Here is a 12,326-nt window from a genome sequence, read left to right on the forward strand (position 1 = left end):
ACTGGGACTTTTTGAGGAGTATTCACCTAACTGTTTGGGCTAGTGGTTTTCCCAAGGAACATTTTAGATGATTAAATCTATTTTAGTGGTATTTTATTCCTTCTTAGTCCCTTATTTACATAGATACACATGACTTAATCATTGAGGCCTGTTAGAGCAGGGGTTCTTGAACTTTTCAGCCCATGATCCCCAAAATTGTGCTAGAGACCCCCACTGTACCTGAAGGTGTGAATTTCTAATGATTTTTTAAACATTACTTTGATTTCAGCATAAATCTCACCAAAAAAAAAAAAAAAAAACAAAACATGTTTTTGACCGGCGAACCCCAAGGGGTCCCAACCCCCATGTTGAGAACCACTGCCTTTGAGCATGAGTTATAGTACCAGTTTATTCTCAACACAAAAATAAAATAAAAACAACAATTACAAAATAACCAACAGCAATCATAGATAACTAAAACAATTGCAGAGAAAATGCCCATTCATTATCAATAATGTTTCTGCTGCTGGATGTTTGCTTCAGTAGCTTTATGTGGCTGTCATCACTTCTGAAGGCTACTTGTCCAGCGCAGCTTTAAGGATAGCCTACAGCTGGAGTAAATTAAGCATCCAAACAATGATAAAGTGTTTTTCCTGGTGACCACGGCTGAGTTTTCGGGTCACAGCGGGTCTGTCTGACACGAGGGAACTCCTTCTAATTACGCAGGCGTGCAGCCCGCCTGTGCCCCTCTGATAACATAATCTACACCCTCAAACTCCGTGGTGTCACCGAGCTGACGTCCTCAAGGGGGAATACATGCTACCAGAGAGGCTGCATGCGCGTGCACGACGCATGCTCAACGTCACCAACTAGCAAAAAGTAACAGGGAGGAGTTGAGAGTTACGTGTAGCAGAGACAAACAAGTCCACGCCTGCAAAGTTTGGGCGACTTTTAAAGATTAAATGCCTCTTACGGCAAAAACCGTGCTGAGTGGACTGTTTCACGTTGACGTGACACATACAGGAGCAGGACGTCAGGAAATGGACGCAGTGGACCCGGATCCTAGCATCTCCTCTGAGGAGCCAAAGGTGCAGAGAGGATTAGACCACAAGTGAGTCGTTTTAATTGTCATCAACATTTTTAACGTGAAGTTTAGAATGATTCTTTTCAACAACTGACATGATGAAAACTCCGATGAATGTTTGTTGATTTATGTTAAATAAGAAAAAAAGTTATTTTAATTTCCAATTTTAGTGCATCTCATTGTTTACAACCTCAGATCACGTGACATTTTATTTTCAATGTATGTTTTACTTTATTAACATCTCAGAATTTCATAAAATAATTAGTAAAACATTTATGATAGCTACCCCTGCAGGCCTTTAGAATAAAAAAATGTCTCCTGGTTTATTTGTTTTTAATTTGAATTTATTTAACTGGGAGAAGCTTATTGACATTAAAAATCTCCTTTACAAGATACTCCTTACTCTGCTGCCACATGAAAGAACAGAAAGTTATCATTAAAGACTGTCAGGTCAAGAGCATAAAGTCAAAGTGATGAGAAAGAAGTCAAAATTATGAAATAAAAGTTCAAAGTATGGATTAAACAGTTGAAATTATGCTACAGTTGAAACAAGGAGAAAGTAGGGCATGATGAGGTAAAAAGTCATGACTATGAGACAAAAAGTCATGCTAATGTGATCTGAAAAAGACCTTATATGGAAAAGTAATGGTTATAAGATAAAAAAAAAGTCATAATATGAGGAAAAAGGCATGATAATGAGTTAAAAATAAATGATTATGAAATTAAAAGTCCTGATGATAGAATAAAAAGTTATGATTATGTGACAAAAAGTCATGATTATATGATAAAAATGTGATAATATGAGGAAAAAGCCATGATGATAAGATAAGAAGAAATGATTATGAAATAAAAAGTCTTGATGATGGGATAAAAGTCATGATTATGAGATAATTAATCATTATTAAAAGATTAAATTCATGTAAATGAGATAAATATCTTAATATGAGATAAGCTCATAATTATGAGATGAAAAAGTCTTTATATGAGGAAAAAGTCCTGATTATGAAATAGAAAGTCCTATTGATGTGATAGTAAGTGATAACTATCAAATAAACAAGTCAAAATTATGAGATAAAACATCATGATCATGAAATAGTAAGTCAAAAATATGATATAAAACAATTGTAGTTATGAGACAGAAAGTCATGATTATGAGATTGAAAGTCTAAATTATCAAATAAAAAGTCATAATTTTGATATAACATGCAATAATTACAATGAATATTCATAATAGCTGTGCAGATGGCCTAATGTTCAGGTCCCGTCTAATGGCCTTGCTCTCTAAAGGGGTGTACCTTGTCACTAAATATTTCAGTCAGCAGACACTGAATCCAGCAGCTCAAACAGAAACACTGCTACCGGACAGCTTTTATTTGATCTCAGCAGAAAGATTGTCAAACCAAAAGTTTCCAGGTAAATTATTTACACTTGCCCTGTTAGTGTGAACTGTCAGAAGAGTTGAGTGTGGAGAAGCTGCAGATAGGCCTCTCTGTCTCTGTCGGGGTGTCACTGATAAACATGAGCATCTGGTGGCAAGTGACACAGTACACCATGTAGACTTACACCAGTGAAAACCACATAATGGATCCTCGGTGTTTATTTTACTCTTTCTCGTACTTGGCCTTAGAAACAGCAGTAGAGATAGCTGAGGGTGATGATAACATCTCTACCCTCCACCCAGCTCCACCCCCACAGCAGGGGGCTTATAGACAGAGAAAGAGATAGAGGGTGCACAAGACTAAAATGCGGAGGAAGTTTCTGCATTTCCAAGAAAATCCTGTGATGAAAAGATTTATTAAAGAAACCCTGAAGATATTCAATGGCACGAAAGAAAAAGCTTTAAACCTTAGGTTTAAAAGAGAAAAGGTCTCATCACTTGGGATGACTTCTTCCCTTTAGGACATTATGAACAGTAAGACAGACAAGCAGAGACCTGCAGTATGAATATTGAGAAACCTGTCTTATTAGTGTTAAATAAATCTGAGTTCTGTCCTCAAATACCTTGTTAATGTTTATATTAACAAGGTATTTGACTATTTCCATATAGTGCCCACAGATAACGGTATTCTAACTGGGGCTGTCAGCATTAATGCATTGATTGCAATATAATTAAGGTCCACAGTTAGTTCAGTTCTTTCAAAAACACATTAATCATGTTTTATTGTCCTTTCAGCACACTTTGTTTAAGCCTCTGCAGCATCTCCCTGCAGCTACATTTCTGTGTTTTTGTCTCTGATTTTAGGGTGTTCGTCAACAGAAGTCTCACATTGGAGGACATCAAATGCTATGGATTTGACATGGACTACACCATGGCAAGTATGTACAGAGTATGTTTGTTGAATTGTGTCATCATTAGGGCGTTGTAATTTTGAGCTCCTTATTCCAACCTAGAGTGGTTACACAAGAATTACTGGTCTGTAATGGCTGTGTTTTGTTTGTAGTTTATCAATCTCCAGACTATGAAAGCATGGGCTTTGAGATGTTAAGAGATAAGATGGTGTCTATTGGGTATCCTCATGAGATTCTACGCTACACATATGACCCCAGCTTCCCCACACGGTAAGAGTTACATCTCTTTCTGTAACTTAGACCTGATAACTTTTACCACATTTGAATTATTTATTACAAAATTTAAGGATGAATCGATTTTAAATAAAGCCAACAGCTGTGTAATAACATGCTCTGTAAAAGCATAAACTCTCAGTTCACATCAGGTCTCTGAATCCTTGTTCACACTTTTTTTTGTCTCTTCTCCCTCAGCGGTTTAGTGATTGACACCACATATGGGAACCTCCTGAAGGTGGATTCAAACGGGAATATTTTAGTCTGCAGTCATGGTTTCCGCTTCCTTAAAGGGTAAGATGAAAATTGTGATAATACTCTGCTGAACTGATGTTTTTTATGATGTACATCTTAGCCTGTAGTATCTAAAGCTCTAGAGACTGGTGTCTGCACAAAGCTGATAATAATGAAGGTACCACTGAGAATCAAAACGTTTATTTAACGTAATAAACATTAAATACGGAAAAAAATGAAAAAGTGTAAAAAATTAAGATTTAGATGTGTACAATTTCTTGTAGGTATTATTTCAGGAGGAAAGAGTTACTCTGTGGCGGAGAGATCAGCGTCAAAATGCCCTGCTTATGGCTGAGAACAATAGCAGTCTATCATAAAGTAAGCAGCACAAAATATGAATACAGATACAGCGGCAGAAAGGCAGCTTCTTGTGACAGTTCATACTGAGGCCTACACCTCAGATGGGTGGGCATTTTTTGGAAAACAAACATTTTCTTTACATTTTGACCCTCTGTACACACACAAACAACATTTTAAGTTGCTCAAAACTCACCTTTTGTAAGACTTCTACTAGGGGGAGGATTTTTAGAAACTCTGTTTTCTGGATGAAACCTGGAATGGGTTGGTGGGACAACTTAAAAAATGGTCTTTACAGAGGAATGGCTTGAAAATGTTCATGTCAAAGACATTGTTGCTGCCTGAGTGAGCTGGAGTTGATTATAGAAACAAATGAATGGAATACCGCTGCTCTTGACATGACATGCTCTTAGATGTTTTTGAGAGAGATGTTGAGAGTATAGCATGTGTGGATAAGATCAGTTTTTGAAAACAGAAGAAAAAACCTCCATATTCAAGAATACCTGACTACACATATGCAAAAGGCCTTAGTTATGTTACAGTATTTCAAGTAACATCCAGCATTTTTACAGCAATAATAAGCATATTGTGTCTGTCATGATGGTCACAGTGACAAGTGTGATTCTGTCCCATAACAACTATAAAAATTTTTACATTCCCTAGTTTTGAAAACTATTAGAAATATTTGTTGTAAAGTAAGTACCCAATAAAAAATAATCATAACATAAGCTTTTTAATAAATGTAGACATCTAATGGCCAAAATTTAACAATTGTGCCTTTAAATTTTATGTGTTTATTTTCCACAGGTCAGAAATTCACAGCTACTACCCAAACAAGTTCATTCAAAGAGACGACACTGACCGTTTCTACATCCTCAACACCCTATTCAATCTTTCAGGTATGAAATTATGTATTTATTAATAATGCTTGTGATTTCATGGTTATATTTACAGCTTATAAATGCTATTCTACACAAACAGCTCTTTGGGAATTCAAATCATTACTTAAAACTAAAAACTGATTTTGAAGAAAAGTTTTGATATGATATCAGCAACTTGGCTGCCTTTGCTACCTGACTTGTGTTTCCATGCTCTGTGCAGAGACGTATCTCTACTCCTGCCTTGTGGACTTTTTTACCAGATGCACCAGATATACAAAGTGAGTGAGTCCTACTTGTGTTTTAAAGCTGCTCTCTTTATTTACCCTTTACCTCAAACTTTCATACTTTGATATAAATCAGATGATCTGAATGGCTCTTTGTGTTTCTTCCAGCCTGCTGAAAGGTTTCCAGCATGGAGACTTGTTTATGTCCTATAGAAGTATGTTTCAGGACGTTAGAGACGCCATGGACTTTATACATGATTCGGTAAATTCACATATCAGTTTCAAAGAGGAAAAAACACGTAGTGTTGTTTATTTCTGTTGTAGTGACTTAAACTTTATTTCTCCTACAGGGAGCTCTGAAAGACAGAACCATAAAGAATTTGGAGAAATATGTTTATAGAGATGTAAGTTAACCAATAAGTGTATCCACTTTTTTGAGTTTTGTAAGTAAAAAAAATATGAATCAAATTACTGCATCATTTCCAGCCAAATCTCCCTATACTGCTGACACGGATTAAAGAGGTTGCCAAAGTCTTTCTCGCTACTAACAGTGACTACAACTACACAGAGGTGAGCTTCTTTAAAAAAAACAAACAACAGAGCTCAAAATAAACCTCAACCTTTAAAATCAAACCATCAATCAAACTCATTTAATTTTTTTTGTCTTCATGAAGGCCATCATGAAATACCTGCTAGAAAGTAATGTGAAGGTAAGAGCACTCTAACTTTTGTTGCAGCACTCAGTAAATGACTTTTTATTGAATCATGGGGATTTAATATTTCTCTTCATAGTCTGGAAATCCTAAAAAGATGTGGCGCTCCTACTTTGACCTGGTTGTGGTGGACACCAGGAAGCCGCTGTTCTTTGCTGAGGGGACTGTGCTGAGACAAGTGGACACGGTATTAACAAAGTCCTTCACACATAGTCTTTGCATGTTCATGGTAGATGTGTGTTTCAATGTTGCGTTCATTTACAGGACACAGGGAAGCTTCGGATCGGGACGTACACAGGTGATCTCCAACATGGGACTGTTTACTCTGGAGGTGAGATTCATTCAGTTGTTTTTATTTTTATTTTTTTATTTTTTCTGGACAGAAAGAGGGAAACATGGCAGAATAGCATTAGTGATTTCACTGGAAAACAGTCAATCTACAAAGACGAGAAATAAAAAGGTCTGTTTGAATCGTCATTTTGAAAGGGAAGGCTCATAACTTAGATGGATTTAATTATGTGCCAACAGCTGTTTGAAGGTGTGGACTTTGTTATTTTTTCAACAGATTATGTCAATACTCCTTCCTGCCTGATGATGCCCTCACTTGCTGTGCTGCTGCAATAAATGTCTCCGATCAATTACAAACCTATGTTGTCAGACTCGAATGAAACTTTAAGAGCAGGAATGAGCATTAATGACTCAAATGTTCAGAATCTGTAAAATAAGTCATAAATTTCTTATGAAAAGTTATTTTCTGTTGTAGATTTAAAAATGTTTGCTAGATTTTTTAATCTGTTTTTGACCGTTGGCTAGTTTGTCACTAGAATCCATTAACTGAAAAAACCTTACCAAGTGAAAATTATTTTCTGCACTTTTCAGAGTCAGAGTCTGAATATGTGAACCTGTAACTGGGTAATACTCTTGTTTCAATCAAATATCCCAATAAGTTATATACAGCAGATATATTATTTTTAAAATCCTCCCTGTGTCAGCCTTTCTTGGCTTCTACATGTGTGAGCTTTTTTTGATAAATTGTGACTTGAGTTTTTTTGTTATTATTGACGCACTCTTCCATACAACTGTTTTGACTCGCCTCTGTTGACAGGATCTTCAGACATTGTTTGCGACCTGCTGGATGTTAAAGGTAAAGACATCCTCTATGTTGGAGACCACATCTATGGTGACATCCTCAAATCTAAGAAGCGTCAGGGCTGGAAGACTTTCCTGGTCGTACCTGAGCTCACCAAAGAGCTGAAAGTGTGGGAGGAGAAGAGAAGTAAGAACAAGCACATAGTGTCAGGTTTTGGATCATTTTGATCATTATGGTGGTTTTCAGAGTCCTGATGACTGTTTGGATTTGCAGGTCTGTTTGAGGAGCTTAAAAATCTGGACATCTTCTTAGCTGAGATTTACACGTGAGTCTGTATCCACCTGTACTTGCAGCACAGTTCACTAATTTACTCGTGTTTTTCCAAAATAATTGTTTTAGATTTATAAGATAAAGGAGAGTTTTTTCTGACATTTTCAGAACGATGAACTAACATGAAGTGATTTATGTATTTTTGTCATTTTTCACCTGAAGGCACCTGGACAGTGGCAGCAAAGAGTGTCCTGACATCGGCGCCATCCAGACCAGAATGAAGGTGAACACTAGATGTTAAAACTTCACAGGCACATCATTACTGAAGGACATACTGTTTTATGTTTTTTATTATTGCTGAGAAGATTGAGAGTTTCAAAGTCACATTGATGATGAGTTTAGTCATTCATGACCACAAATGATTCTAGACCCTAAAGTGTTTGAATTACAGTTAGAATTTGGCTATTTTTCTAGTTTTTCTTCATATTTTTCTACACAGAGCAACTTCCGACATGGATTAGAACCAGGAGCCTTCTTGCTGTGAGGCAACAGCTACTGTACCATCATGAAGCCAGAGATTACAATAATACCAGACAAAAATGAAAAATGCAGAGACACAAAATATCCCCTTTAAACATTATCTGTTTTTTCTTATTTTATTTCATCTGAGCTCTTTGATTTTCCTGTTTTCAGGTGGTGACCCACAGAATGGACATGTCCTACGGCCAGATGGGCAGCCTCCTGCGTAGCGGAGCCCGACAGACGCTGTTTGCCAGCCAGCTGGTGCGTTACGCCGATCTGTACTCATCCACGTGCACCAGTCTGCTGAACTACCCTCTAAATTACCTCTTCATGGCTCCACCAGTGCTGGTCTGTCCTCTCACTCACCCCCATGACTGCATTTTTAAAACATCTGCATTTTTCATGTCGGCATGCTGTGCTTCTGACCATGTCAGCCATTTTTAATCTCTGTGTCACTCTTGGATTCTTCCAGATGCCACATGAAACTCAACCTGCATCTGAACTGGTTTCATCAGAGATATCTGGCATTGTCAAAATGACCAGAAACTGAGGTGATTATTATTCTTATGCAGTATTACAATTTTATTTGATGTTTATTGAAGTCTTTCAATATTTCCTCTTGTTTTGCAGCTGGCTGAGATGTCTCAGATGTTGATTAGAAGCTTCACAATAAGGGTGACCTCAAATAATATTCAATGACTAATTCAGCCTTATTGGAGTGCCAAACATACAGTATAAAACAAGCATAATTTCATTCCAGATGTATGGAGGTTTGAATGTCTTTTTGTCTAAAAATAATTCATGTTCTTATATCACTTTCCGTAGTGTCTGCATGAATAAATTAAAGGTGCACTATCCGATTTTTAAAGGCCATCAGAGCATTGGTATCTAAGCTGACCTTTAAACCTTTTTAGTTTCTAACTTCTCAGAGTGTCTGGAGAATAAATTTAATAACTTATAGATGATTCTTAAAAGTCGAATGTAAGGTTTGTCATAATTTATTGTCAAAAGGTTTTGTCATACAGCTCCAGAAGTAATATGGCAAAACACTTGAAATGGGTTTATACTGATAAGAGCAATCCATCTGAGTACTTTGCTGAAACAATGACCCAGCCCCTTTCTAGATGAAAATCCATTTAGTGATGGTAAATGGGAAAGACGAGATGTTTGGCGATTTAAAAGCCTAAAAAAGAAAGAAAACCATACAGTCAAATGGTTATGAGGAGCCAAAATCTAATGGAAAGTGAGTTAAATGTAAAATTAGGACTTTTCCGAACACGAATTGGCAATGTAACATTGCCAATAAGTTACTAAGTTACAGGTGTATATGAGTGTCAGTTCAGACTCTCTCAATCAGACTTGACAGACTTGTGACTGAAGACTTCATTAAACTCAGGAGAAACACAACACCAGTCCCACATTTGACCATTTTACTCCTCTCTAGTTTCAGCCCAAAGCTACAGAGCTCTTCTTTCCAGAGGCACCTGGTTGCAGACAGTGGACACCTGTCAGTGCATGCATAGCCCCCATCTGTGAATGCATGTGCTTGCAGAATCAGCATCTACTGCTAGTCACTGCTTTCAGCCACTGAAGTTGGGAAATAAATATGAACATTTAAAAGATATTTAAAATATCCAAACTGATCATAAACATGAAAATATGAGATATATTCAGCAACTAGGGCAAGCAGTCCTGAAGGTCCCGTGCATGCCGATGCATGTCGGGATGTGTGGTAAATGCCAGTGTAAAGCCACAGTTAGGTGTTGGTAAAACATGCAGTGGGCTCCTGCACAGCAGAGAGACCACATAGACCCTCAGGGACAAATAGTAAGCATGTTGCACTATACACATGCATATGTGTACTGATTTTCATGCATGTAGCTCTTACCCAGCTTCCTATCTCACGTTCCCACCCCTAAGCAATAGACTTGCCAGTTCCACTATCAGACAAGAATTTCCACTGTAGTACAATTTTATGGAAGGTTTTTGAGACTTTTTAGGCATGTTGAGGCTCCAAAATCAAGCCTTAAAATAATAATATTTTAGAAACCCTACAGTTTCAGTGGGCCCTCACTCCAAAGTCAGTGCTCAGGCCTTAATAATAACGTTACCTGTTATTACTAATCCTAGAAAATGAATCACAAACGTTGCAATCCACAATTTTAAGCTCAAAAAGTGTATTAACACTTGAAACTTGTGAAAATGATGCTAGAAGATGCCTTTTATATCTAAGTATGCATGTGTTTATCGATGTTTGCTGTCTGCAGCCCAGACCTTTTGCTCCTTTTACACGCCTTGTCAGCAGAGGACAAAAACATGTCATAAATTAGGTTTTCAACATTTTTTTGAAGCCCAAAATGCTATGCAGTGGTGTATAATTGTCTTCTGCCATTTAGTATTGGGGCTAGTTTTCACCCAGATGTCACTCTAGAGAACAGAAAGTGACGTTGGACTGCTCTTATCAATAGCCTACAGGCAGTATTGTAGTGCAGGGTATATGTAGGTATGGGTATACAGAGTATACCCACCTATTTTTCTGTCTCCATAAAGTATACCCACCTCTAAAACCCCCTCCCCTTGGTAGGGGGGGTGTTGTTTTGGATCAGTGGTGATGGTAAAATCTGCTCTTCTTTTGCTGTTAATTTCCCAACAATCTTTTCTTCTAAAGCAGCAAAGGTTAAGTAACAATGTGAAAATACTAAAGGCCCATTTGTAAAACATGATGGTCTTATATGTCTTTGTTTATAACACAGGGCTGATTTTCTTTACAGCATAGGCCACTTAAAATGTTGGGGACAAACTGAAAGTATACCCAGTTCTTCTGCATTTTATATGTCCATGTGTAATGTGGTTTTAAGGTCACTATAATGCAGACTTAATGAGCAAGAGAAAGTTTAGATAAAGTCTATTCAGAGAATAAATTATTATTCCAAGTCTAGAAGATAAACAGTTCAATTATGTGGTTCATCTCTCATGTTATAAATGTGAGTATGGATTAATGAGGGGAAAAAAGAGAATATATTTGATGATTTATGTCCAAAGGCAAAATCTGACCAGACTGGACTATGTAAATCCTAAATCAGTTACACCCTTACTTTGTATGCATACTGCTATAATGAGCTCCCTTTCCTAATTAAACTAAGTTACTGCTCCCTCTAGTGGACAGAGATTGCTTTTCAGCTCAATGTTTGTTTATCAAACCCTTAAATGAAGCTTTTAGAGATTTTTAGGATTCAAAGCTTTGACAGACTCAGGGTTACTGTATATATGAATATGTTTTTAAATGTTGTGGTGCACTTTTAATATTAGGTTTGTGTTATGTAATGGTTTTTAAATGTGGCGTGTGCTACTTAAATAGAATCATTTTAATAAAGAGTTTCTATCATTTTTGTTCTAATTTGTGTGGCTGATGTTTGGATGGGGGGGGCTTTAAATCTATCTGCACAACATTTAAAGGAGTGTAAATGATATTGCAGTCCTATTATTAGTTCCCATTTTGTGTGTTATTTTCTAGATATCAAGGTAGAAAAATGGTTTAACTTCAATGGTGAATTTTTACTGCAAAGTCTGTAGATTAGTCTGTCTATAACAAGGACACTGAGCCGGTGATTAAATTTAGTGCCTGAAAAAAATTCAGTCACCAGTCTTTTTTGTCTTTGAGGATTGTCAGATTCTCAAAGACAGACAAAAGGGGACTTCTGCAAATCAAATCAAAGGCAAAATAGTAGAAGAGGTTGTAAGATGCTTGTTTTTTTTGTGTCTGTAAAGTAGGGGTGGGTGACTGGTGGCTTGGGGGCCACATACAGCCCTCCACTTCACTCAAAGCGACCCCCAAGTCAATTTCAAATATCAATCAAATTTAAACTTGAAGGAAACATGACAAAATCTGTCATAAAACATGTGAATGGACACATTTCTCTGGATTGTTTATATTTGCATTAGAGCTCAAAGACATAAAGGTTGGTTTAATAAACGATCAACAAGCTATATATTCTTCCTTATATTGTTTATAACAATGGTTAAATCGAGAATATCAAACGATTTGTGACAAATTGGCCCTTTGGCATTGACAATAAAATTAATGTGGCCCCCTTGGTTACCAAAGTTCTCCATTCCTGTTGTAAAGCATCCCTCTCGGTGGGATGTTGTCTTTTACTTCATCTGTTGTCCACAGGGTGGCAGTAAATCACCTCTGCAGCAGAGGGATTGATCAGTGGGTTTGAAATGACTGAATGAGAATAGATTTCATCATTTTACTAAAACCAAAACAAGTCATTTCTATGAAGGCAGATCAGGTATTAGTTTTGAATTCAAAATTCACTAGGAGAAGTTTCAAATCAGGAATGACCCACTATAGTTTGACATTTGACAATTCATTTAAGAGAGCCTTTCTCAAATCTGCATGTTAGC

At 36.9% G+C, this 12,326-nt stretch overlaps 1 protein-coding gene across 2 annotated transcripts; it reads left to right on the forward strand.

Annotated features, from left to right (window-relative positions):
* The first annotated feature begins 878 nt into the window (after nucleotides 1–878).
* nt5c2l1 (5'-nucleotidase, cytosolic II, like 1) lies at nucleotides 879–11,277 on the forward strand. 2 transcript variants are annotated; one of them, XM_041811409.1, is made up of 18 exons: nucleotides 879–1,090; nucleotides 3,306–3,379; nucleotides 3,505–3,622; nucleotides 3,824–3,919; nucleotides 5,024–5,115; nucleotides 5,318–5,375; nucleotides 5,490–5,583; nucleotides 5,672–5,725; nucleotides 5,808–5,891; nucleotides 5,996–6,031; nucleotides 6,114–6,221; nucleotides 6,299–6,365; nucleotides 7,140–7,310; nucleotides 7,398–7,449; nucleotides 7,617–7,677; nucleotides 8,088–8,264; nucleotides 8,389–8,467; nucleotides 8,547–11,277. In XM_041811409.1, the coding sequence occupies exons 1-17, from the start codon at nucleotides 942–944 to the stop codon at nucleotides 8,464–8,466; spliced, it is 1,569 nt and encodes a 522-aa protein (XP_041667343.1). In that variant the 5' UTR covers nucleotides 879–941; the 3' UTR covers nucleotide 8,467; nucleotides 8,547–11,277. The 2 variants fall into 2 exon arrangements, with proteins under 2 accessions (XP_041667343.1, XP_041667345.1); XM_041811411.1 differs by lacking the exons at nucleotides 8,389–8,467; nucleotides 8,547–11,277 and adding an exon at nucleotides 7,894–7,934 and having other exon boundaries at nucleotides 8,088–8,227.
* Nucleotides 11,278–12,326: the final 1,049 nt, after the last annotated feature.

This window comes from Cheilinus undulatus, linkage group 17 (assembly GCF_018320785.1).
Source record: "Cheilinus undulatus linkage group 17, ASM1832078v1, whole genome shotgun sequence".
NCBI classification, from domain to species: Eukaryota; Metazoa; Chordata; class Actinopteri; order Labriformes; family Labridae; genus Cheilinus; species Cheilinus undulatus.

Bases quoted from the DNA above. Each gene is read 5' to 3' on its own strand.
- nt5c2l1 (XM_041811409.1), top strand. From the start codon at position 942: ATGCCTCTTACGGCAAAAACCGTGCTGAGTGGACTGTTTCACGTTGAC. The intron at 5,892-5,995 runs GTGAGCTTCTTT...GTCTTCATGAAG, and splicing joins GTGACTACAACTACACAGAG to GCCATCATGAAATACCTGCT. The intron at 6,032-6,113 runs GTAAGAGCACTC...TTCTCTTCATAG, and splicing joins TGCTAGAAAGTAATGTGAAG to TCTGGAAATCCTAAAAAGAT.